Here is a 27645-nt window from a genome sequence, read left to right as displayed (position 1 = left end):
CTTACAGAAATCTGCTGGTGAAGTTCTGCAACTGTGATGCTGCTTTCAAGTGCTCAGGTGCTGGATTTGTTTTCAGGACTTCAGCTGGCCGTTTTTGCCCTCTGGTTTTATCTCTCAGCTCATCCCTGCCGTAGGCCCTCGTCCCCTTTCACTGCAGTAACTGCAGCTGCCTTCTCTTGGAAATATAATTGAGTAATTAAACTGAAACAATGAACATGCGTGGAGCAAAGGAGTGCCCCAATTTTCACAGATACCAGAAGAGACTTGCAGGTCTGAAGGTGTTTGGAGGTTTTGCATTAATAACTGGGTTGCAAAATTAGGTTCTAATGCTCTTCTGGCTGGAAGTTGTCCCCCTCCCTTGCAAAAAGTCTCCTCCCAGATGGGGCCTCAGACTGAACAACGTCCAGTTTAGAGAACGCTTCTAACGTGTTTGTCAGATGATGCAGAATTTGAGGGTGTGAATCAGAAATGGGCTCGTTTGTGACCTTCAGACCATTTACTTTGAAGGCCTCTCCAGTCTGTACCTTGTTAACATACCCAGGCGTGGGATAATGTATTTTCCCTGAATCCTTTGGCTTTGGGGGTCGGGATGCGGACGTGGTGACATGGGTTTGGATTTCAGTCAAGATGACCCCAGCAGACCAAAGCAGAGACACACATCTGCCCAGTCTTTGCCGTGGGGGTGCCCCGGAGAGGACGGCAGCATGACGCGTGTGCCTTGTGTCACTGTGCTGGGTCCCGCCACGGTGCTGGGTCCCGCCACGGTGCTGGGTCCCGCCACGGTGCTGGGTCCCGCCACGGCGACGGGCTCCGCCACGGCGACGCGCTCCGCCACGGCGGCTGTCCCGCCTGGGGGTGCCGCGCGTCGCTGGGCCCCCGCCGTGCAGCCGCCACCCTCCGTGCGGCCCCGGGGAAGGAAACCGCCGGCGGGTGGGTGGGTTTGCCCCCCGCCTGCCCCACAGCACAGCGGCGTCCGCCACGCATGGGGGTGGCCCGAAGGCTGCTCCCGGAGGGGCGGCACCGCCCCCCTCCGCGGGGGGGACAGCGCCGGCGCAGCAGTGACCGGCGGCCCGGGCGGGTGCGGGGCTGTGCGGGCGGCGCCGTCGCGCTCCGCCCCGGCCGGTCCCCGTGACGCGGCGGGCGGGGCGGGGGCGGGCAGAGCTCAGCGGCGGCGGCGGAGCGGAGCGGAGCGGCGCGGGTGGCTGTCAGGGCCGGCAGGATGCTGGAGATCCAGCTGGACGATGGCGGCGTGGGGGGGTACCCGGGCGACGATTACTGCTCGGGGTCGGTGATGTCGGAGCGGGTCTCGGGCCTGGCCAACAGCATCTACCGCGAGTTCGAGCGGCTGATCCACTGCTACGACGAGGAGGTGGTGAAGGAGCTGATGCCGCTGGTGGTGACGGTGCTGGAGAACCTGGACTCGGTGCTCACCGACAACCAGGAGCACGAGGTGGAGCTGGAGCTGCTGCGGGAGGACAACGAGCAGCTCCTCACGCAGTACGAGCGGGAGAAGGCGCTGCGCAAGCAGGCCGAGGAGGTGAGCGACGCCGCCCCGCGACCATCTTGGCCGCCCGCCGGGCGGGGGCACCGCGCCGCGGCCCCGCTGCGGCTGAGGGCGGCGGGGGATGGAGGGGGGGTGGGGGGTGGGCTGGGGCCTGCGCAGGCCTCGGCTCCGGCTGCGCCATCGGCGGGGCCCTGGCGGCGCGGCGGAGCCCCGGGGCAGCGGCCGGCGGTACCTTCTAGAAGGGGAGCGCGGGCTCGGGCCCTGCCGGAGGCGGCCGCTGCGGCGGGGGGGGGGGGGGGGGCGCGGGGCGCGGGGCGGCCGCTGCCCCCGGCGGGGTCCCGGGCAGGTGTCGCTGCGGCTGATCCGCCCCTGTCACACGGCGTCGGGGCTGGGGGGGGAGGTGGAACAGGAGGGAAAATAGCTGCAATCCTGTGGATTTGGAGAATTCGCTTTGGAACGCCGACAGCACATCGCGGGCCTGACGTCTGTGCTCATTGGCGGGTTGGAAAATGCTGCTTAAAATCGGTGATTTCCGTGCAGCCATGCAGCTGTCAGCAGTAGGCTATTTAGCCGGAGCAAAAAATTACCTTTAGGGTATAACATCTGTTTTTTGAAACTTGTTTTTACCAGCGCTGCGGTTTGAACCTGTAGACAGTAGTTCCCCAAGTTATGAGGTGCGGTGTCTGGAGCATGGCCTGCTCCCCCAGAGCCCCCCAGCGCCGCCGGGCTGGCAGCCGCGTCTGAGGGCGCTCCGGAGGAGAACGAACCCCTCTGAGGAAGGGAATGAAATCCTTGGGTTGCACAAAGACTCAGATGCAGACAAAACAGAGGGGGGAGGTGACTTGCGCTCTGTCTTCCTCCTACACCTGCTTCTGTCCCTGCTGAAACCCAGAGCATCTTCTCGGCCATGGATGAGGACCGCGAACCACAGCGTTTGCTGTTTCGCCTCTTGAAGTGACAGTCTGTGGACTGGGGTAGAGCATTGGCGGTGGAAGAAGTCCATCCCCACCACGTCATCCTCGTTGCACTAGGCGACTTCTTAAAAAGCGGGTTGTCTTTTTCCATCTTTTAGACTGAGAGGGCAAAAGGTTTAAGATTCAGTAGCGTTACTAGGAGTCAAGTTCTGATTTGACAAGGGGTAATTAATGAACTAGCTTTTAAACTGGAGAACAGTGCGAAGCACCGTGCAGTTTTTTAACAGACGTGTTCGTGTTGCTTAGTAATCGTGTGTGAGGATCTTGCTGGCTTGGTGAGGAGGATGCTTGTGGCACATTACTAATGCTGAAAGCAAGAGCCAGTTGATTAATGTGTTAGCCCTGAGTTTTAATTATGTAGTAATGGAGTAATAAGTAATCTTTAAAATTCTTTTGAATGCAGGTAGGGATTGAAGAATGATTCTGAGTATGTGAGGCTTTACTTATTAAACATTGTATAGAGACAGTATTGTGTAGCTTCTGAGAATTTTTCTTTAAAGTGCACTACTTAACAGGGAAAAAAAAATAAGACTACAAATGGGGAATTGGAACAGTCCAGTTGGAATGATCTTGCATCTTTGGACTGTGGTGGATTTCTGTTCTTGACTTACTAGATACAGGATGTGTTTTCTGGAAGCAAACGTAGTGACAACAGTTACATTCCCTGCAAGGAAACTCAGGAGCCATGGCAGAATACTGTTTGCTGAGATTTAAAAAGCGTTGGTGATGATGATACCCTGTTGTCCTTACGCACAGCTCAATGTAAGCGGGGAAAAAAAGGGTCTCCAAGGAGACTTGTTACCAAAAAGGATTAGATAACGTGCTTTTTATGAGAACAAATGAGTATTCTGCCTCTACATAATCCTCGTTACAAGGTCATATATGGAATATATGGCTGTTCTTTCCCTCTGCGTATAACAAAAAGTATGTTATTTGTCTGCACCCATTTCCCATATACTGTAAGCAGTAAGTTACACGTTGTGGAGGTGAAAATCTGTGTATTACAGAGAATTCTGCCATCCACCAGATAATGGTAAACGATGGAAAACCAGAAGAATGTTTTTCCCACCAGAATGTGCACTGCTGTTCTGTAGCAGTGCCCATAGTAACCAGGGAAGGTCCATCCCTCTTCCCGAGCAGCATTCAGCCTCCTGTGCTGTGCCTCAAGTCTGGGGGTGAGAGCTTCACTTTTAAGTGGGAGGATCCTCCTCTGGGAACAGGATTTGACCCCAGTCTTGATTCCTCTCTGCGTACAAGTGCTAATTACAACAAATGAAGTGACTCTGAGAGGCTGGGAGTTGGAGATGAAAAGCTGATCTGTTCTTCTCTTGCAATATCATGTCAGAAGACCCTGAGTTATAATTACTTTATATTAGTTTATTAATTTCAGAGTAACGGAAACCAGAAGTGAGTGTTGTTCTCTGGCGTAAAAATGTGCGTTGTATTGCCTTGTTACCACCACTGCAGAACCATCAAATCTCACTGTTTCGTCTTTATGCAGAAATTGTGCACGAACAGACTCAAAACGTATAGGTACGTTTTGTTAAGCTAGGGCTGTTTCTAACTACTTTCATTTCACTTTTGCTAAACACCATAAAGGAGAGTATTCCTTCTCAATGTTCTTCTGTCTCTTTCTCTAAGGTGATTCTATATATTATCTTTTAAAACAATCTTTGCCAAGAGCAGATTATTGCTTTGTTTTCTAAACACCTGGGCTGCAGAGTGACTCTGTAATTTCCACTTGTCCTAAAATAGGACAGCAGGAGCACCTAGGCAAGTGGATTGAAAATAGAAGTTCCATGAAATGGGACGGTGCTGTCGGTCTCTGTGATTATGGGGCTTAGTATACAACGTTTCAGTTTTCCGTGACCTCCAAGCTAGCGGAGATGTGGGACTGCTCTGGATTTTCTGTGCTTTTGTTTCCTTCCATCTGTGTTGTATTACGTATGAACACAGGGTAATTTTCACTGGCATGGTATGGTGTTTTGCAGGGTCACAGCATTGTTTTGTTTGGTGGTTACCTCCTGAGACCACCTTGTCCAGCATCCCCTGCTCAAGCAGGCTCAGCCGGAGCAGGTTGTCCAGGGTCGTGTCTGGTGAGAGCTTGAGCATCTCCACAGACGGAGAGTCTTCAACCTCTCTGGGCAACCTGTGCCAGTGTTTGACCCCCCCTCACAGTAAGGAAGCGCTTCCTTGCATTCAGATGGAATTTCATGTGGTTTAATTTGTGCCCGTTGCCTCTTGTCCAGAGAAGAGTCTGGCTCCCTCATCCTCCCACCCTCCTAGACGGCACATGGGTCTGGGGCAGGTGGGTCCAGCTTTCGTTAGCCTGTGCAAATGCTGTCTCTTCCTGGTGTCTGCTCAGAAGACATGTTGGGGTAGAGTTGGGACGAGGAAGGGGCTAGGGGACACCAGCAGAAACTCCGAGGGACATTTTGTTTTATGTAAGTCACTTTCCTAATGTTCCGACTCTTCTTCCCTTGAAGAAAACCACCACTGTGCGCCCTAAGTGCTGGTTTCTGCAGAGATTGTTGGTCATGTTTGGGCACTGGTTCCAAGATTAGCATGCGTGTGTAAATGCACATAAAAGCTTTCACAGATGGGAAGCACAGAAGCACGAGGCGGGTTGGCATACATTAGCATTGCTTCTTGGAGGTCAGAAAAGCAAGGCGGATCTCTGCCAGGCATGGAGGTGGCCTTCTGACCTCTTGTTGCATGCAAACTGCTTCCAGTGAAATTTCCTGCATCACAAGGGAGTGGTGGTGGCTGTCCAAAGAAACAAAAAGCGCATTAATAATGAAGTAAGATCTTGGTCGATGGATCTGCAGCATCAGTTAATGCTCATTAGAATTTTTTAAATGGGTGCTCATTTAACATGCGTATACGTATGGTATAAAGATATGTACCTGGTGCTGGTTAGGAGGTCTGACCCCCTTGTGAAAGGCTTTTGTAGCTTGTGTTCTGCGCTATGGCAGTCCAGCACCTGGAAGTGACCTCCATTGGAAAGTGGTTAAAGAAACCTCTGTCTCAGTAAATGTGGCTATTGATTCTAAACGACTATTCTTCTGCCCGTGGTGGGGTCAGTGTGTTTCCAGGCAGGTGACACTGCCCGTGTCAGCGCGGCCAGGCCTTTCCTTGGCTCTGGGAGTGAGGAGCCAGCGTGTGACCATATGGCAGAGCCTTGCAGGCTGTGGTTCTCAAAGACTTATCTTGCTGTTGGACCCAACGGAGAGGTGGGCGGTGCTGCTCTGACCTGCCTGGTGATGGAACGTGAGCTTTGGCAGTGCAGGAACCTCTTGAAACAGTGTGTGCTGCTGTGTGTGATGTTCCCAGTGGGCTGGGCGTCTTTTGAGTTGTCATCTTCTGGGCTTCCCCACGGGTGTATCGGTGCTCTGGGTACTTTCACAGAATCACGGACTGGTTGAGGTCGGAAGGGATCTCTGGAGGTCATCTGGTCCAACCACCCTGTTCAAGCAGGGTCTGCCAGAGCAGGTTGCCCAGGACTGTGTCCAAGCAGCATTTAGGTATTTCCAAGGATGGAGACTCCACCACCTCTATGGGCAACCTGTGTCAGTGCTCAGTCACCCTCACAGTAAAGAAGTTTTTACTCGTTCAAAGGGAGCTTTCTGTGTTCCAGTTTGTGCCCGTTGTCTCTTGTCCTGTCACTGGGCACCACTGGAAAGAGCCTGGCTGCCTCCTATCTGCACCTTCCCGTCAGGTATTTATATACATTGGTGAGATCCCCCTGAACCTTCTCTTTTCCAGCTGCTCCAGCCCCTTCATCATCCTTGTGGCCCTTCACTGGACTTTCTCTGGTATCTCCCTGTCTCTCCTCTGCTGAAGAGCCCAGCACTGGACACAGTACTCCTGGTGTGGCCACACCAGTGCTGAATAAAGGGGAAGGATCCCCTCCCTTACCTGCTGGCAATAGCGGAGGACACCATTCGCTGCCTTTGCCACAAGGGCACGTTGCTGGCTGATGTTCAACTTGGTGTCCACCAGGACCCCCAGTTTTCTGCCAAGCTGCTTTCCAGCTGGGTGGCCCCAGCACATACTGGTGCTTGGGGTTGTGCTTCCCCAGGTGCAGCACCCAACAGGGGTGTGGACCAGAAAAGCCCTTTGCTGGCATTGCCACTGTGGGACTCGTGTTCGAGAGACACCTGGGTGTCAACCTTCCCTACTTCCAAAAAGAAGCAACACCTCCATCTTCTGATGGCATCTTGCCATAGCCATCACTCCATCTGTATGGCTTGGTGTTTGCATTGCTGTTTGATAGCACGTTCACTTACCAATATTTTATTTTTATGTAATAAGATGCCTCCAGTGTTTTGTTTGAAAATCAGTGGGCAGCATTTTGGGAAGAGATGGTCCTTTGCGAAGAGGCATGCACTGTGGTTGCCGCAGGTTTCTGTGTGGCTTCAGGTACTTAAAGAGCTCTCCAGTGGGGTGGCAATATCACAAGTTCACTAGCTCCTACCTGCATCTCAAAGAACAGAAAGGCTTTTGAAAATGTGTCATCCCCCCCCACTTTGTTAAGGGATACTTTAAATATTGTCTCTCCCTCCTACACTAATTCCCTTTAAGAAGACGGTGGGGAAGGGTGATGAAAGTGATGCTCTGTGCTCCAACCTCTGGTGTTCTCCACTGTGAGAGCTTTTTCCCTTTCTGCCTTGTATTTGCTTCCCCTGTGAAACGAATCGCAGCTTGGGAAGGCACTTTCTGTTTTGCCTCCCTGAAACCTGACCTCACAAATAGCTGATTAATGGGAGTTTCTGCAGCTTGATGGTGATCTCATAGCATCCAAGGAGGAAAGCATTTGGGAATAGCAGATACCAGATAAAGAAAGGCTTTGCTTATCACGTGGATCCTTTCCGCTGAAAGTAACTGGCAAGCGTGAAATGCAGACTTAGCGCACAGCCGTCTGTGTACAAGGTCTGTCTCTATGTTCTTCAGACCATCTTCCTCCATTCCTGGAGCCTGTGAGCACTGTCAGATTTCACCAGCAGAATGAGCAGCAGGATCTGTGTCGCTGTTAGAGTGTTCTTCCAATTTACCTTGAGTCCTCTTTTGCACTTGTCTTGATTTACAAAAGCTGTTGGTCCTGGAGAAACTAGATTCTTCATTTTCCTGAAAAGTACTGTGATATTTGTAATGATTTTTTTTCTACTGAGCATGCAAATGTTGGATTTCATATTTATGATGCTTCCCTCCTTACTTGTTGTAAGGTTCCAAAATATATCCGTTTAATTGTTCAGAAATAAAAAGCAACACCAGTGTGAGCGTCTGTAAAGTGATCCCATGTCTTCTGGGTGAGACAAAATTTTAAACCATGAGGATATTAATCATCTTTTCTCATTCTTCTCCTATGTCCTTTGTCAGTGATATCACTTGAACATGATTCAGAATTGATCATAGTATTGCAAGTTGTGATTAAAACTCAACAACTGAAGATAATAACATTAACTCTGTATACTTAAAAAGTAAGCAACAACAAAAAGTGTTTCTGGAGATCCCTGTGTTTCAAATTCCTATCTCGGTAGGCAGCATTAGTTATAACGATTCTAATTTTCTCCTTTCCCTCTTAAGTGGTAAGGTAAACGCACTAGCCATCCTTACCGATAGTGACGACCTCGTCACTGCTTTGGTCTACGATCAGCACGTCCACCGTGTGAAGGATGGTAATCTTTGGATTCTGAGCATGCCTTTCCTTACAAAAAATTACAGCAATAAAACTAAATGGGATTGTAAGCCAATGGTTTAACATCCCATTGTGTGTCTCCTGATGCAGGACTAGGATCGATGTTAATGCGAATAACAGTGATAGAAATAATTCTTTCCTCCCCCTTGCTGGGAAATAATTCAATGGTGCTTTTTCTCTACTCGGACGCGAGGGTCGAGAGCCGCCTCTGCAGTGGGAGGCGGGTTGGCTGCAGCTCTAGATGGGTTCCTGCCCTGCCCCTGCCAGCGTGGCACCAGGGAAGGCACCCTCTGCAGAGGTTTAAGAGCAGCATCCACTCTCCTCCCTCTCCACAGTACGATTTTAGTGTTATGGCAGTCTGCCCTTTTTTATTTGCTTCCTTCTTTGTGCATCACTCCACCGGGAGTAAGGCAAGTCGGCACGTGATGGGGTGCGGACCGGGGGCGACGGTGTGCATGAAACCCAGGCTGGCTGCAGTGTGGCATCCTGAAAGATGCAGAATGTGCCGGGCTGTTCCCGGGACCTCATCTCCCACGGGATCTGTCTTGGTGGTGGACTAGTCAGTGCTGGTTTGGAGGTGCAGGAGAGATGTATCCTGTGCTGCTGAGACGCCAGGCTGGTCTGATGGAGGGGTACCACGTGGGTCAAATGTAGACTAAGAGCTAAAACGCAAAATGTAATGCTTTGGGGTGAGTCGGAGGAAAAAATGCTCTTAGAAATGCAGAAGCAGCTTGTCCTTCTTTCTGCTTTTTTTGATCTTCTCCCCATAAAACGTTCATGTGCAGAATGCTTTTATTTTCAGTGTAAAAACTATAGATTTTTTTAGCATATTAGAGATGTTGTTATAGGACAGACAGTTGCTGGAAAGCCACTTGCTAAAACCACTTGATTAGTAATTCTGAATTTTTCTAATAAATGGTATGAAGTCTAAACTGGTTAGATGAAGTGAATTTGGAGAGTCTTCAATTTACAGGTTTTATTAGTTTAAAGAAAGCTAGCAAAATCGATTTGTGACAGGCAATAGAAACTGACCACATGATCTGTATTTCTAAGTCACTTCTCTATGAGGAGTCAGGCTTTCCAAACGTAATGCCCATCAGTCCTTGCCATCTGGTAACCTTACTTTATTCTCGCTAATCTGGGAGGAAAAAAAATCTATATCTAAACACAGATCCTTCACACAAATCCTCTTTATGTCACTCAAGCTTATGGCACTTATTAATATTCATAAATATCAGTGTGTGTTATTAAAAACTACCTTTAAAATTAATCTTAGAAAGCACAATGTGCTGTTACTTTATTTGAAGAGCAATTCATGATAATATTCTGGATGTTAGTTGATTATGATCAAGTGGAAGTGTTCAAGGCCAGGTTGGACGGGGCTTTGAGCAACCTGGTCTGGTGGGAGGTGTCCCTGCCCAGGGCAGGGGGGTTGGAACTGGATGATCTTCAAGGTCCCTTCTAACCCAAACCATTCTATGATTCTGTGATGATCTGGGGTTATGGCCAGGTTTCCCCTCAACAGGTTTACCTACATAAGTCAAATTATAAACTCCAAGCGGGCTTTGATGAGGAGCTTTTTTACTTTTTCTCGTGATGAAATGAAGCAGGCTTACTTCGTGGTCACTTTCTGTTCATGGCTCTGCAGGCAGATTTTTCAAGGATGTTGTTGGGACATGCTAGGTGTATGAAGGCAGAACTTAGCATTGGAGTTCCAGGAGGTAGAATTGCAAGAGAACAGCCAAGAAGGTCTGGAAGATTCGGACTCACTACCGTTTCATATGAATTTAAATAACTGTGGTGACTGAAGTTTCAAGAAAACTCCCCAGCCAGTCTTCGCTTTTCTGAGAATGATTCAATCTTTCATCTAGCAGAGGCACCCTGGCACCTTCCTTCTTCCTCTTGCTTGCTGAGAAGGATGAAGATGGCGCACATCTCCATCCTTGTCGGTTGTCATGGTGCCTCCAACAAGTCATAGCAGGCTCGATCCTTTCATGCCGCTGAGGAGGAAGCGTGGGCTGTCCCAGGCGAGAGGAGCTGCTCCGTTACTGTTCTTATGTCCTCCTGCATAGTCTTCCTGCACAGTCCTGGCACTTACATGGGGAGTGTTGGCCAGGCGGTGTCTGCTCTGCATTGACTTCAGGTGGTGAAGTGACGTCTGAGCAGCCAACTGCACCCTCTCCTGCCTTTCCTGGTGGGAATCTGCTTGGCATTTCCAGGAGTCTGCACCATGGTACTCAATCTGCACCATGGTACTCAGATACTTACATTACGTTGTGTGTGCAAACCCCATAGGCTCAGCGTGTCTCACACCGACTGTGTGACCGCTGTGGGAGGACCAGCAGATGTGTGCAGGGCTGTCGTGTCATCTCTCTGTTTCTTGATCAACAGTGGTGGCAGTTCTAGTCCAGTCTTTCACATAGGTAGACCATCAGTCTGAGGTTGCACGTTGATGTCGGGAAGATTGGCAACTAATCTGCATGTCTAGGGATGCCACGCGTGGACCTTGACAAACACTGCGATTTTTCTGTATTTTGTGGTAGAAAATCCCTTCTTTTCTGCAAGGAGATGGTCAGCCTTTAAAATTGATGCATCGGGTATGGTATTCTGTTTGTCTGCAGTTCACTTGGCAGTCTGTTGGGCTGCAGGGTGTCCAGAATGGTATCCTTGGAGCTGTGTCTTGCTTTCCAGGACAGATTGCTTTAGTTCAGGTATCAATGGGAAGCATTGGACCTTTTGCTTCTGAACTGGATGGTGATGTGGTCTCCACTGGTTGAGGACAGCTGCTGGTATCTGCTGTCTCTCCTAGTGCCCTGATTTGAAGGAACCTGCTTAAGGCAGAATGTGATGCTCCACAGGGTCAGACAAAAACAGTTTCAGGCTCTTATTTTTCTTTCCCATTCCACCTGGGGCTTGGCCATCCCAACCTCAACCACTCCGTGTTGCGGCATGAAGGCTAGTTGCTTCTTGGTGCTAGAGCAGACCTGCTCATCCCCCTGGAGAGGGGAGGCAACGTAGCAGCACCAGAACAGGCTTGCCTGCCCTTTCACCTGCAGGGTTTTGTGGAAAGGTTTTCCTGTTGGACACATGCTGAGTTTCTCCCAAAAGGTAATTGTACATAGTAATTGTAAATCCTAATTTAAAACAGGAAAATTAACTAATCTGTTAATGATTGGATATTTTCAAGGTGTATGGCCCAGAGGCACATTAGCATTTTGCCCTCTTTTTTTGAGTCTGTCTGGAATTTCTGGTTCTGGGATTCTGTGCTTGAGAAAGGGCCGAAAGGGCTCGCGTGCAGCGCCTTGGTGAACAGCACGTTTGGAAGAAGTGTACAACGTGATGTAGAATTCAGTTATGGAGAAGTACCTTCCCCTTCCCACTATGAGAGAGGTATAATTTCAGGATGTTTACAGTTCTCTTTCACCAGTCAATGGTTGCTTTGGAAAATAACCCAAATAAATGTTTTGCTTGAGCTAAACTGGAATCCTCTATTTTCTTATTTAGTTGTTAATATTGTGAAATACATTGTGTCTCGCAGACAGTGGGACACTGGGACACGCGTTTAAAGAACAAGCAATCTAAATTCAGCAGCAGACGGAGGTGGGGAGCAAGGCAAGAAGTGCGTGGTGTGTGCAGACGTGCATGTCTGCATGCGCTGGACTAGAAGATGGTGAAAATGGCTGGTTACTCAACGTGGCACATCTCGTATACCGAGTTACTTTAGAGCTGCAGTTACTTTAGAGCTGCAGTTGAGAAGGCAGTCGTCCGTTTTCAGGAGAAACCTCCCTAGGCTGGGGAAGGGGTAGGTGGTGTTCATTGTAGAGCTGCCCGTGGTGATAAAATTAAGAGGAATCTGGTGCTCTCAGCATTTATTTTGGTGCATGTTTTCCTCCAGCAATACTTAAGGAACTTAAGTATAGCTTGTGTTTCAGAGTATCAGAGCTACAATCAGAGCGAGTGTTTTCAGAGCTAAGAGATTTTCAAGTAACTGATACATTAAGTAGCATTTTTCTTACTAAATCTTAAGGAGTTTTATGTTTCATGGTGATGATGGCATTAATTGACTGCCTCTGTCCAGGGCTGCCTTCCCATTTCACTGATTTATGTTGGGTACAATGGAGTATTTTGGATGTCTTTCTCTACATGGTCTAAATTTGACCTTCCAAAATCTAGTTATAAAGCTCATCTGAAGCTCCACTAGAAAGGAAAGTAGCCCTACCTCCAATTAGGAGGGTTAAATTCCAACCCAAGCTGTCTTTTAAAGACAAGTTGTTTCTCACTGGTTCCATGCAATTGGGCTCTATGTATGTATAAAATAAGCAGATACAGTATTTACACACATATGCTTAAGAAATTATATTAGTCCTACTTCTTACTGTGTTTTGATTTTATTAGAAATTTTTATTAGACTTTGTCACAGAAATAATACTTTCTCATTTGTCATTTGAACATAAGTGTTCAACAGATACTACCGTACTTTCGCATTCCATCTCTGAGCATTTATGTTTAAAAGCACATTCAACTTAAGCTAAAATGTTATTTTTATCCATTGATTTGTGTATACCTGTACTAGGTGCCTTCTGCCTCCAGAAATCTCCTCTACTTACTGGTGTAACTGGAGAATTCTGCTTCGAAGGGGCTTCCCAGTGCAGTGCCTCTGGATCTGTGCAGGGGACATGGAGCTTGTGGTGGCCTGGCTGCAGGGGGTCTCTGGTTTCGCTAGTTGTCCTCTCTCTGGAGGTCCCATTCCAGCAGAACACGTGCCACGTGTTGAGCTTCAGGGACATCACAGGCTCCATGGTCTACCACGCTGATCATGGCCATGGTGTTGGGGTTGTCCACCTGGTGGTGGCTGGTGGCTTCGTTGCTTCCCTGGTGGCTGTGGCTTCAGCAGGGGCTGTACCCCTGTTCTGGGTCCCTGCCACGGGCGTGCAGGCAGCAGACCTTGCCCTTCCCACCAGCCTGCTGCCCGTTCTGAGTCTCGATGGCTGCTTTGAGGCTCACTTGCTCGCTGGTCTTTGGCAGATCTTCTACTTTGCTTTGTTACAATTTTTTAAATCTGTAAAATAATGATTTAAGCACCTCCTAGGATAGTTATGTGGTTTAACACAATTTTTCATCACAGCCACCTTTTGTAGCAGCATTAAATGCAATTGCAGCATCTTTGTAGTTCTAGTTATTTGAAACATTGCCTATATTTTACCCACCTTAGTCTCACCTCCCTGGTTTCTTTCTTTTTTCCCTTCAGCTGGGTGGCTTTTGTAGTGTGTAGCCTGAGTTGGATCAAAATTGCCACATAATTTGCACCATAATTCCAGATACAGAAATACATGCAAGTACCTTTTAGTCTTCGAAAAGGAAGAAAAGTTTACATTACTAGGTTGCATGATTTTGATTTTTTTTTTCCTTTTTGTTCCATTAATATTTGTCTCATTATCCGTTGTTATCCATGCTCTGTTTCTGGTCAGCATTTGAAAACAGTGTGTCGGTATCTTTTATCTCTCTGAATGGAGGCTTGTGCTAAGCTATGCAGGAAGCAGAAAACTGTGACTTCAATAATGCAATGTCATACATGAAAAAATTTAGAAAGAAAGAAAAAACAGGGAGGCAGGAGTTTGGATAGCAGTCGTTGGGTGCTCTCCGCTTGCTGCGCTTGTGCTATCTCTTGTGATTTGGGAGAAAACAAACATCTACACTCTTGAAATAAGGAAAGTTATCTTAAACTAGTATTTACCATGTAATTTTGCTGAGAATGCCTCTGCCCAAGTGTTCAGCTTTCATAGTACAGCCTGTTGTAGAAGCAGCGTGTGAAGCAGGTCTGTGCATGTCATGACGTGATGGGCGGCCAGCATCCGCTCAACGTGTTGGTTTAATCCTGAATGGTCTATTACTACATGTTTATACACACACGCACATATAAGGTAATATTAATATGTCTGTATGTAACTATAGTATGTCTAGTTATAGCGCTGGGGACTGTCTTGGTTTAAGTTGAGATACTCCAGACTTGATCCCTACAGACTTTTTACCGCATGGTTATTTTTGCACCAAATATGGAGGTGTTTTGCCTCTAGCATTCTTAGAAAGACACCCACTCTTAATTAAAAAAACTTCGGACAATAACACTGGAAGGGACTTCCTGAGTCAGCGTGTCCCGTCCCTTGGTATTGCAGGCAACTGAGTTATGTAATCCCTTTCATAAATGTATCATGCTTTGTCTTAAAACCACGAGTTAAATCTCCTGCCTCTACTCTTCTGGAAGGTAACCTTCTAAATTGCAGTAGAGGGTTTTTTTTTTATTCGTGGCCTGGTTTTATGGTATGTTCTTGTGCCAGCATTGTCCTTTGCTATTAGTAAGCTTTCCCTCTATCAAATATTTATGTCTTTGCTGTGTTATTGGAAACTGGTCCTGTCCTATCTTGGTCTCTGTTTGCAAGGTGTTGGAGCCAACCTGTGTTCCCTCGCTGAAGAAGACGGGCGAACTGGCCTGTGCCACACGTCCTGCTAGTGTGGAGGTGTCCGTGTGTCACCTGGCCAGCCTGGTCTTGTTTTACAGATTCCATCATCCCCCTCTTCCTTGAGTAACCCTTTGCCGCATCTGCTGCTTGGGTCGATCCTCCCTGAGAGGTAGGAGGAGTAATGGGTGGTTTTCCAGGTACCTCTTACCAGTGCTTCATGTGGTGGTAGGGACACTCCCAGGAGAGTGTTATGTGTCACATTGCCTTTTCAAAAGTCCTACTGATAAGATTCACCTTTGTTAGCATGGTCCAGTGCAGTCTGTGTGACACAGAGTGGCAGGAGGCAGCAGCATGTTTGTCTCCTCTCTGCCCTCCTCACACTGCATCTGTCCCAGAGCACGTCACCATGGGACCTGGTTAACTAATCATTCTGTCATCAGCTCCTTCCTCTCAACCCTCTTCATCACAGCAGAAATGGCTGTCCCTGTGTGCGTGCCCTCGCGCTCCTGTGCTCTTCAGTCCTAGTGTCACTCTGGTCTTCAGTATCATCCAGTTCTTCCCCTGTGATAGTTTGGTTCTTTTTAGTGTTGACAGCCACTCCTGGATTTCTTTCCAAAACTGCCTTGAGAACAGCCTTGTCACGTATTTCCATCGGCCGGCATGGCCAACAAGATGTTGTGTCATCTGCAAGACTTCACAGTTGCAGCTCCTTTCTTGTTGGCCATGCTGGCCGATGGAAATACGTGACAAGGCTGTGCTCAAGGCAGTTTTGAGGACTCCTCCACTAGCAGTCCCACTGGGAGATGTGAGCAGCAAGATGGGCAAACTCGGTGTCTCCGGCAGAGCTGGAGCAGGGTGTGGGAGGGTCCCCTCTGCCTCTCATGGCTGGGCTGTAGGACCAGGCCTACTTCATGGAGACCATCTTAAGAGAAAAGGGATCTTCCTTTGAAAAAAGGCTCAGATCTATTGGAATAGGAATATAGGAGATGGTAATCTTTGCATGAATCAACAAAAAAAATAGATTTATTTCACTGAAGGCATTCAAAGACTAATCTATGACTGTAGAGTATCTAGCAGATAAAAGATGGCTTTTTCACTAATTGAAGTTAGCAACAGGAACAAAAGTCTTTATCTACAAGTTCTGCAGATGTAAAGGAAATGTTATTTCACTAGAAGGTTGTATGTTTCTGTGGAGATCGAAATGTTCCTTCAGGAGTGTATTTGTCATTGAAGAGGATTAGCAAAGATTCAGACACAGGGCACACCTCAGAGCATCTCGCCATCACGAAACTGTGTACTATGTGTCCTTCTGGACTAGTAAGTGCTAAAAACTAAGTTAAAAATACAGTGAAAATGGCGTTATAATGTGTCAGAAAAAATGGGAAGGAGAAGGAATGGGTTGTTCTCTTTTAGGATGTTTTGGCCATTCTACTAATAAATGGCCTTATTCGCTGTCAGCTTTATTTGTGATTGGAGACCTCAGCCAAGGAAGGCTGATACTTATTTTTCCGTATTAAGTGCATATTTATGCATAAGCATCTTTATGTGAATCAGTGTTACGTATCTTAAGTGTTCAATATAGAGTTATTAATACAATCATGCATTCCTAATATAAAACACCTCCTGGTCCCAAGGCTGATGTGTAACATAAGTTGTACTGTGAATATGGTTTGAACTTCAGGCCAAGCTCTGCAATGAAGATGTAAGAGTTTTTATGCCACAGCTGTCACAACTGTGATTGCATAATTGCTGAATACACCAGAACTGGGCAACCCACATGGAGTAGAACAAGAGACAGTGGAGAACAAAGTTGTGGGAAGTGCAGGATAAGATTTTGAACAAGCACGAAATTTGAGGTGGTGAACTAATGATCTGTGAGTTTTAAAAAGTGTGGCGTAGTGAGGGGTTTAAAATTGTTGATTGCTTCATTTCACAGCTGCAGCTGAACTTCATTCCAACTGGTGGCCTGTCTGCTGTTTGTCAGTGCACTTGTGGGAGTGTTATAGTTGGCCTTTTAAATTATGTCGTATAAAATTAATACTTGAGATAACATCTCCATGTTTGTGGTAACTAGGATCCTGCTGAGATGGAGAGGAGACGGGCTGTTATTAGAATTTACACTTACTGATTGATGGCATATTTTCTGGTGGCACAGTTGCTGTTTGGGGTCTTTTACAGGGATTACACATATATTAGTGTTTCACTGCACGTCGATACTGCTGGGGAGCATCCAGGCTGCAGGGGGACCTTGGGTTTGCTCTGCAGGTGCAATGGCTGGGATTGACCTGGGTCACCAGGAGTTGGGTCTTCTGAAGGCAAGGGCTTTCCAGTAGAAAGGGTGGGCATTGCTCGGAGCATCCTCACCCCATGGGTCTGTCACCTTGGAGCACTGAAGAGCCAGCTGAGTGATTATCAGGTGAAAGGCATGGTGTCCCTTTTTACCTGTTAGTGAGACTCTGCTCTCAGGGAGCCAAAACGTTCCTAGAATTCATGTCATGTGAGATACCGCACATTGGAAACTCAGGTATGCTTTTATCACTATGCGGGCTGGTGGCTGATTTTTTTCTATTTGTGTGAGGGTGCATTTCAGCTGTTGAGACCAGCAAGGGAGAGCAGCTTTAAATATTTGCAAAACCTTTCTTTTCACAAGGGAAACACTAAATATGTCTGTACTGCCTCTCTTCTTGACAGGAACTAGGAATGTTTTCATGCAATGGAAGTTAAGTTAACATTGACGTAAAGTAGACAAGACTCGATTCCTTTATCTTCTACTTCAGATTTGCTGAATATAAAATTTATATAAAAAGCCCATAGGGATAAAAATCTGAACATCTGTTCATAGTTTGAGATTTTTAACTGTTTATTTTTACACAGCTCTCTAATGCTCTTCTAAAAAGTAACTGCATCAATGCACACTGGCTCATAAGGTGAGAAGCAGAATCCCCTTGATATCAGCTGTTGAAATGGAAGTTATTTCCTGAGGGAGCATTTTGCTGATGACCACCGTAATTCTGAGAATTGGCTTAATTTAAGGATCCTTTTTGTGAATTTAACAGCCTGTTCCTGAAGCTCTGGCACTGTTGGTATCTGACTGTGGCCGTTGCCTATGCAGGATCTACAATAAGAACATGTGACGTGATGATTTGAGTGTCAAACGTGGCATGGTAGACACCTGCTTCGTAAGGAAGCAAGCTCTCTTCCTGAAGTTGCTGTTGAGGGCAGTGGCTCCTGTTAGGAGCACAGAACGGGGCCGTCACCTTGAGTAGCATGTAAAACTCATCAGCGAACGGCCTGGTAATGGGACTGGAGGCTTGGTTTTGAACAGGTCAGATTTAAATAGCCAGGAGCTGGCCTCTTTCTTTGTCCTGGCTTTCTAAGACAAAATACTGCCAACACAACTCCCTAAATCGCCAGCCTAATGCGGTGCTGCTGGGAAGCTGTGTGGTGGATGCCCAGCCTCCCTCGCCGCAGGGCTCCCTGCAGGTGAGGGCATCTCCGCGGGGAAGAGCCCTCCATCGCTTCACCAACAGACGGCCGCTTCTTGGCGGACGGCGCTGCCGGGCGGGTGTTCCTCGCTTCTTCGTGCAGCAGCTTCTGCACCCGGGGCACCGCCACCTCCTGCCGGTGCAGGGGCGAGGGGACACGTCTGGGTGACGCCCGGCAGTGCCGTCGCACGCACTGCCAGCCACCACAGATTAAGGCCATGTAGCGAGATCTCTGCGTGGATGTGCATCACTGGCACTCTGCTTGGTTTATCACTAGTGTGATGTGATGATTTCTGATTATGTGCTGCTATTTTTAGTCCCTCTCTTCCTTTGCAAGAGGCAGTAAAGCAGCAAGCCAAGCGGTCTGCATTGTGCCACTGCTTTGCAGAGGAATGCTCATTCTTTCGCCTTAAGGTGATTTTATGCTAGATGTTTTCCCTGTAAAGAGTAGCGTGTGAGCCATTGTTGTTTGTCGTAATCCTGGGTTATTACAGACAGTTATCCTGCTTGAAATCTGGGGATAGAGGCTAGCAGAAAAAAATCCGTGTGACTAATTTTATATAAAGCAGTTTCATACTCCAGTGTTCTTAGCTCACTGAGGCTATTAGCTGTGTAACTGTTCATATTCAAAAATTACTTTTGGAAAGCAAGCATAGGGGCTCTGGAAAAATTAGTTAAAATAATAAAAAAAAAGTAAAAATATTAACTGCTGTGTCAGCCTTACTATTAAGAACTACTGGGAGCACAGACTGTTTGTTATTCCAGTGCCCCCATCTACTTTGTTATAGTGGGATCAAAACTTTTTCTTAACCATCAGTGGGATTATCTGGTCCTTTTTATTTCTGTTTTCTAAATGTGTGCACTGCATCTCCATAAAGATGGAGCTGGGAGTGGTGTAATCACAGAGGTGTGGGTCTGAACTGAGCTCAGTGCAGTGAAAACATCGGAGAAAATCGGTTGCACATCAAAGGAGAAACCCCTTGAAATTAAGGGCAGCTCGAAGTAGCAAGTTAAGCCCCCTGATTCTTTGTCAGCACCACTTTTGTGGGTTTTTTTTTGCCTCTTGGCAGCACTAAAGTGGAAGAATGCAGTCAGCAAATTTGCATTTCAGTTTTTAAACTTAGTACTCCAGGCATTTTAAGCTCTGCTGTTTGAGCTTGGTTTTTTTTTTGTTTTGTTTTGTTCTGTTTTGTTTTGTTTTGTTTTGTTTTTTGGCCCACTCTTATCCTGTTAAATATTTAAGGTTATAATGAAGCCAGAGTAGTATCTGCAGTATCTGCGTTCAGTAAGTCATTGGAGTTCATACTATTTCTGGGGCCAGAAGTATGTATTTGATTCATGTGAAAATTCTTTTCCATTATGAAGGCTTACTGATTTTTCGTTAGCACCCAGAGAGACGTGGAGCTTCAGAATCTTTGTGCATCAAACTGCAGCATTTAGATGGGATGGGCTGTGCATGAACTTGGATGAAAAACACAAGAAACGAGTAAACCAGAGGATTCTTTTTCCATTTCTATTTCTATGTTTTGGTGCTTTTTGTAAATATTACAGGCAGAAAATGTTCAGATGGGAAAGTGACTTTCAAGTTAGTGTTTCCTCTGCTGGTTAATTTTGGGGAGGTTTAAAAGGTCGGGGTGAAATCTTGGTCCTGTTTGAGCTCCTGAGAACCTTCCCCACAGCTTCAGTAGTGACAGGATTGTACCCCATCCCCGAGAAAAAAGTGGAAAATGTGAAATGCCAATGGATGTTTACTTACCGAGCTGCATTTGCTCAATAATACGGGTTTGGCGTTAAAGCATAACTGCCTCTGCGAGTCTGGTTAATAAAAAAAATGGAAAAAAAAAATAATCTAAGTACTTCATTCAGCTTGTGTTCTCTGTTTCTGCTGCCCAGGTATGAGTTCCTAGCAGCACGGGGTTGGTGCAGAGAGCACGGCTGCGTGCCAGGGGCTGTGCCTGCAGGCTGAGCGAGGGCAGGAGAGGGACCGCAGCCAGCCCCAGCGGTGCTGCTTGGCTGGGCCACCCGCAGCCGTGCGCCGCGGTCTGCGAGCCGCAGCTTGAGGACCGTGGTGCGGCATCATGGGGTAGACGATGTGCTGCTTCTGCTTGCTCTGCCTCAGGAGGCTGTTGCTCACAAGAGTAGTACAGATGTGCCCGAAATGCCTGTTTTCCCCACAGTGCTGGCACCTCTGGGGTGTGCTTGGGGATGTGCTCGGGGATGTGCTCGTATTCCTCAGCAAGGTCACGTCAGCCTCTGCTGCTTTTAGTGGCTAGTCAGGCTCTTCCCTGGCTGCTGTGTGAAATGTCTGCTGCTGGCTTATTGGCAAAAAAATGAAGCCTGCCCGAATACGCTGATGAGAGCTTGCTCGTACCGCGCAGGGTGAGTGGTGGGGACAGCGTCTTGTGCTAAACCGTCTCCTCAGTCAGGAACGTGCTTGCCTTGGGGACGGCCCTGGCAATGAAACCTCTCCTCCTTGTCCCACCGGTGTGGCCGTTCGCTCCTCTCTGGATCTGGGGCTCTTCCTGCTCTCGGACCTTCTGATGCCCAGGGAGAACCTCCGGTGAGATGGCTTCTGGTGCAGGAGCAGCTGAAAGGTGCTTCAGAAACAGGGAGAGCAAAGAGCCCCTGCGTCCCCATGCACAAATGTCATTGTTCGATCTCTTCGGCAGATGGAACAGGATGTGCTGCAATACCTTTATCTGAAGTGCTGTTCTTCCCTGAGATACTTAGGGTAATATTAATTTTTCATATTGTTGTCTCCATGTCTCCTTCTTCTCCAAATGGTTAATTGATTTCTAGTTTTCTGTTTCTTTGATTACTTTGAGGTTGCAAAATAATACAGGACTGAGTAAGATGACTTGATCCATGTTTGCAGAAGACTTAATCTTTCAATCACTTTCCTATGAATTAAAACAAAACAGCAGTAGCAAATCCAGGAATCCTATTAAGGATGACCTACATAGTGGGGATAAAATTGGTCTTGTACCTTCTTTTGCTTCTTAATTTACTGTTGAGAAAACCATGAGTGTTTTCCTTAAAGTCCGTTCATTTTTATTGCTGCTAGAGACCTCACTCCTGGATGATCTTGGCCTGGATGGCATGCACTTGGATGGAGAACTAGGAGCATCTCGAGCCAAGAGGGGTAGGGATAGCTGAGCCAGTGTGATGTGATGGGGATTTAGCCCTTGGCTGTAATTAAAAGGGTTCATCAATAGAGCTTTAGCACAGAGTGGTTCCAGCAAAACCCTGCGAGGAGATGGAGATTATAACCAGGAAAATAGCTCTTTTGTTGGTGTAGCTTCCGTCAGTCCTCCAAATGGAGCAAGTTAAACTGCTGCTTCTCTAGGTCTGTTTCTCGGTGTAGCTGTGTTGGATACGATTTTTTTTTTCTTCCTTTTTACTCATTCTGAAATTATGTTGTTCTGGAAAATGTTTCAAGAATAAATCTGGAAATTTACAAAGCAGATTGCTTTATAAATTTCTCAATATCCATAAAATAGATTGCTGGAGATTTGTGAGTGACTAAGTGATTTCCATGTTTAATTGACATCTCAGAGAACAAATGCTTGCTTAAAAATCTAAAACGTTGTACAGTCTTAACATTTAATGAAAAAGTAAATGTTTAGCCACTGAGATGACTCCTTTATAGTGGAAAGAAATGTATTGGCATTTCTAGTATTTCTAGAAAATAGTGGTGGAAAACAACCATAAGGGGGGGAAAAAAAACCTTATTGCAATACATTTGGGCAGGAAGGAAAAGAAAGTTAAAAGCCCAGTTAAAGATTAAAGGCACTGCAGAACATGAGTGCAGGAAAATGCGACATGGCTAAAATGCATTTGATTGTTTCTATAAATACAGGTATGTAGGAATGAAAACTGACTCATTGTTCAGATGAATTTACTGAACAGTTTTAAAAGTCTGCAGGAATAATAGATGATGTAGCCTTTCACTCTACAGAGAGAAGATCCCGTTCACAAACATAATGATGGCTCCAGTGTCACTACTAATTATTCCCTTAAAAGTCATAGGAAATAAGCACAGGGCTTATCCTGAGAACGCGGGCAAATACTGTGCATATTGTTTCATGTGCAGAATTTAACAAAATAATCTTATTGTGCATTTAAATGCATTTGTTTCCCTGGGAATCTTCTCCAAAAACGATTTTCACCAGAGTCTGTGTCTTTTAGAGTAGAAAGAGGCTTCACTTTGTTAAAATGAAATTGCCATGCCCCCTTGAGCAGTGTTATTTGCAGAGAGCACCACTTTCCCCCCGTGTGGAGCGCAGAGGAGAGCAGGCTTTTCTTCCCCAGTATCCATACTTGTAGAAGGAGGAGATTTTGGCCAGCTGATGTGCGTGTGCTGGTGAATCTGTTAGAGCTCGACCTAAGGAGCGTTTTGCGACCCGAAGGAGAGGAGGAGAGGCAGCGCTGGGAGCAGAGCACCCCTGTGATATCCGCATAGCCCCTGCGGGCTCCTCTTGGTCTGTAAACATCTTACAGGTAGATTAGAGCCCCCTCGGCTTTATTTGCTGCTCGCTCTCATCCTCTGCAGCTCTGAATCCAGGGCTGCTCCCGCCCACAGTCCTGCTCTGGCCGCTTGGCGGACGGGTTTGTGTTTTAATTACGGGACTGGTTGGTGCAGACAACTCTGGTTTAGCTTCCTCCGCTGTAGCTGTTCAGGAGTGATGTAACAAGACTCAAATTTGGGGGTTTGTAAGGCCAGGATAAGACTTACTCTGAAGCTAGCGAGATAGCTTTAGTGTCCTACGCCATTGTAAGCGTGGTGGGACTGCACTTTACACGTGTCAGCAGTGTTACGAGAACCAGCTCCGTTTCTGTGTCCAGGAATACGGATTATGGGTCATTATTGCGTATGGGTATGTGTTAGTGTTTTGTGCAGAAAAACTCGTGACCATGTATAGCACAAGAACCAGGCTTGCTTAAGTATACTCAGAGATTGGAAGGTGCTAGTCACTTTCCAGGGACCCTGTTTAGTTTAAATATTTCATGAAAGCAACTGTACTACAGCTCTTACCAAGAGTAATGTGTAATATCAATTCACTACAGTGGAGCTAAATTCAATGTTCCACACGTTTTAATTTTCTTCGTTGTGCATGCGGCGAACGACTAAAGCTCCCAGGTCAAAAGTGACATTTAACAGCAATGATAACCTGAACTCGGGTATTTTCTGTTGTGTTTTCATTGTGAAATGAGTATATCTGTAAAAATCTTTGCTGCAGCCCAGTGTTCTGTGCAAGAGTCACCACTGCTATGTGCACAGCTGCCACGTTGGTGTTGCTAATGAGGGCAGCAATGATCCCTTCCCTCCCTTCGTTGCCGAGAACTGCTACCCAAGCTTTCTTCTTCTCGGTATAAATTTGTGAAATTCTGCTGCGAGAATCTCCTCCTCTGCCTGTTTCCCTCCTGCTGCCCTCAGCTCCCGCGTGCTGCCGAGGTTTGCTGGGGTTTGCTGCTGGGGCAGGTAACCGTGGCTGGGGGCAGAGGCTCTCTCAGCTGCCCAGACTTGTGGGTACGCTTTCCACAAGGCTTGCACAGTTCTGCAAAACTTACCCACCACGTGAATCATAGGTGAAACTTTCCAAAACTCCACAAATAGAAGAATTGGTCTGAAGGTTTCTGACATACGTATTTGTAAATATATGACCATAGAATTAGAATTTGTCTTGTCTGACATCAAATTAACAGGAATCAAGATTCAGCCTGGCGTGAGAAAGAACAATATTGCTGAAGATGATAGAGTTGTACCGGTTTACATAACTCACATTGGACCATAGTTTATGTATTAATTATGCATCAAATATAGCTAACACTTTCTCACATAAAATAGTCTCTTCAGCTTGATTAAATGCTATTGTGCTAATTACAGTACTTAAAAAATCTTATTTCCTATTTTGTAATTTATATTCTCTCAATTTTTCTTTCTTTGTGAGGAGAGGAAAAGTCATATAGGGCAAACACATTTTACATTTTTTCCTCATCTGTGTCTCCTTCTCTGCTTCTTCCCTATTCAGAAGTTTATAGAGTTTGAAGATGCATTGGAGCAGGAGAAGAAAGAACTACAAATCCAAGTGGAACACCTTGAATTTCAGACTCGACAGTTGGAGCTGAAGACCAAAAACTATGCAGATCAGAGTAAGCAAAGTTGTACACTAGACATGATAATACACTTTGCCTTCTGCACACATATACTGCTACTTTGAAAATGTTTTTCATACTTTTTGTGTGTTTTAATGTAATTTACGCAAACTCTGAAATATCTGGTTGTCCCTTACTTTGTTATAAAATTCTGAGTCTTCTAAAGGATGGGATGTATCCACACTAACTTAGTAGAGATTTCATTGCTTCTCTTGCTTCTGAAGCTTCAGAACGTGGTTTCCAGTTTCTCCTTGTCCCTCAATAGAACCTCCCATTTTTTTTCTCGTATGTACTTACGCATTTATTTGGTTGCTTGTTTATTTGTTTATTTTTACAAATACTTCCTGAACATGTGCAGCCATGTTCTGTTGGCTGAGTTTCCCCTCAGAATTCGTTGGTGTTTTGTCCAGTACTCCTGCTCCTCAAATAGCCAGAGGGGCCCATCCTAGAGGATAATTTAAATTGTCAAACCAGGCCTCTTAGGGGGCACCAGGCTGCTGCTGAAGAACTCTGCTTCTGTGGTCTTATTGCACTACTTGGTCTGCTTGTTCTGGGAATATGCAGGTACCTGTGAATTGATTTTGTAATGAAGACCAGATCCCACAATGTACATTATTCTGTTTCATTTTGTTTTGTTCAGTAGGTGTAAATTAATTTCTAACAAAATATGCTTTGAGATTTCTAGTTTCTTTTGAGAGTTTGATGTGTGTTAGCTGACGATTGGAATCTTCTCTTGGTAGTTTCACGACTGGAGGAACGTGAATCAGAAATGAAGAAAGAGTATAATGCTCTACATCAGCGTCACACAGAGGTAGGATGTCATCTCATTATTTGTAAATAAATAAACTTTTAGCCTATATGTAAAGTCACGTGAAAGAATTCAGCTTTACAATACTGGTGATGACTAGAGCTTCAGAACTTTGGAAACACGGGAAGCATCTGAATGGAGGTTGTAAAGAGGATGGAGCCAGGATCTCTTCAGCGGCGCCGAGTGACAAGACTAGAGGCAACTAGCACAAACTGGAATACAGACGGCTCCCTCTGAACATGAGTAAAAACTTCTTTACTGTGAGGATGATGAGCACTGGCACAGATTGCCCAGAGATGTGGTGGAGTCTCCATCCTTGGAGATATTCAGAAGCCACCCGAACATGGTCCTGGGCAGCCTACTCTAGATTGCCCTGTTAGAGCAGGGACGTTGCACCCAGTGGACCCCAGGAGATTCCTTCTAACCTCAACTGTTCTGTGACTCTATGAACAGTGCCCCACTACCTCATCTCCCACTGCTAACCAGCCTCCAGGAGACATTTTATGTTCTTTTTGGATATGCTGTTTCACGGCTCTTCTGTTACGAGATTAAGTTTAAGTAATTTCTGATGCAGTTTGCTGTCAGATTTTCGGTCAGATTAGTCCATTCACTTACATCATCAGCTTAGAAAACGAGCTAAGACAAGGAGGTGCACAAAAAAAGAAAAGGAGTGGGAAATGAATCCTGGAGAACATCAAACCAAAGCAGGAACAGAGTATTTTCTTCTCCTTTGTTTGTCTCATGGATTTTTCTCTCCTCACAGATGATCCAGACCTACGTGGAGCACATAGAGCGATCCAAGATGCAGCAGGTTGGGGGAAATAATCAAACTGAGGGGAGTGTACCTGGAAGAAGGTAGGGCCATAACCTCTCCATGTGATGTATGCCATCTGGGAATTACAAACTGAGTGTGCGTATTTGAGAGAGAGAAAGCAGAAGCAGGATCCCTGTGGTGTGGATTGCAGTTGAAGCTTTTTTGTAATGGGTTGTGGGTGAGTTGTGGGTATATTTTCTAAAGCTTGACGACGAGGAGCTTTATGTGTTCTGTTACAAAGCTTAGGCTTTGTCACGCAGCTATTGATAGGGGGCCTCTGGAAAAATACGTTTATATTCTCAGGTAGCGTGTAAAAGGTTTCTCTATAAAATGGATGGAGGTGTCAAATAAAGTATTTGTGTGTGTGTCTTTGTATGTGTGATAGCCAGCAAAATCGTAGCAATTAAATGCGTTAGCCGTTACAGGATTATTTTTTTTCCTGTTCCTTCAAGGAAAGGTTTTGGTCAGTCAATCACCCAAAAGACCTAATTATGCCCAAGAAATTGGTTTTCCTCTCTCCCCACCCCCACCCTGTTTTCAGAGCACCAAACCAGTAAGAACCAGCCTTTGCTTAAAGAAGGCAATGGTAGGAAAGAAGTTCAGTATATAGAAGAACTAGTCTTTTGTAGTCTTAGAAAAAATATAAAGCACAAAAGTCACGGTTACATTGATTTCAGTACAGAACCATCTGGTTTTAACTGGTATGCGAAGGAACCAAATGCTTTCTCTCTGGTGACACCAGGAACATTGCCCACAGGGTGAGAAGTAGAAGTGATGTTCCATAGATACAGTTTAGAGCTGTAATAGATCGCATAGCACATAATCTACTCAGATTAAACATAATCTATTAAATCAGTCAGCCATAAAAAAGATGTTTTCTGTGGCAGTTTTTATGCACAGCAGATTACTATTTGTGTTGATCATCACATGCTAATGAGATGATTAACACTATAGTGACACTATCTAACCTAGGAAGTTTTAAACTAAAACAGTATTGACCAAGTAATATGCGGCAGGAGATTAAATCTTATTGTTGTCCTTGCCTGTCTTTTTTTTTAACTTTTTAACTTCTGGCTTTGAGGAATGTTAGAAGGTTTTGCACACGTGCTGACCACAAGCCATGGGAGCTGTTGGTCTGAAAAATATGTAGAGACAGTACCAGCTGCACAGGAATACTCGAAAAAGAGCACCTGCTAGGTGCGTCCTCCCTCGTCTCTTACAAAATACGCCTGATTGATCTTGGTTAATATTTCTGAACTTCAGCTGGTTAATATCACTGAACTTCACTCAAAAATCAAATCTTTGGGAAGCATTAAGCTTAGAAAAGGAGCGGGGGTGGCATGTCAGGCTATACACAAAGGGCAGCATGGGCAAAGACATGGAGATGAAAATACGGGGAAAACAGATAAACAGAAAGCCATGAAGGTTTTTGAAGTATCATCTGGTAGGGATGATGACATGCAGAAGGAGAGCATCGAGCAAAATTCGGGGATGACAAAAGAGCAAAATTATTTTAAATTAAGAATAAAGAAATATATTAAGAATAAAGGAATAATAAGTGAGGATATTTTAGTAAATTGTATTTAGGTCCGTAACGCTTAAATACCAGAACGTCAGTTGATTTTGGGGTAATGTAGTAGAAAGGAAATTTCAGGTCGTTGCATGGGACATGTAAATACCCTCTGTCTGCTATGGCTCCCTGTTGCTGTACGGGACTGGTCTGGAAAAGTCTGGATTCAAATTGCCAG

General features: G+C 46.0%; 1 protein-coding gene across 1 annotated transcript in view; it reads left to right on the top strand.

The window, feature by feature from the left end:
* Positions 1-1171: 1171 nt before the first annotated feature.
* MAPK8IP3 (mitogen-activated protein kinase 8 interacting protein 3) overlaps positions 1172-27645 on the top strand; it is a 76053-nt gene continuing 49579 nt past the window's right edge. Inside the window, exons 1-4 of the mRNA XM_082490282.1 lie at positions 1172-1537; positions 24152-24272; positions 25016-25086; positions 25847-25938. Of these exons, the coding sequence (XP_082346408.1) occupies positions 1220-1537; positions 24152-24272; positions 25016-25086; positions 25847-25938 (602 nt within the window). The 5' untranslated portion in view covers positions 1172-1219. The remainder of the gene's footprint in view (positions 1538-24151; positions 24273-25015; positions 25087-25846; positions 25939-27645) is intronic.

Source organism: Vanellus vanellus, assembly GCF_965231255.1.
Source record: "Vanellus vanellus genome assembly, chromosome: 14".
NCBI lineage: Eukaryota > Metazoa > Chordata > Aves > Charadriiformes > Charadriidae > Vanellus > Vanellus vanellus.
The sequence above is the reverse complement of the archived record's forward strand: the minus strand, read 5'-3'. Positions and strand labels throughout refer to the sequence as shown.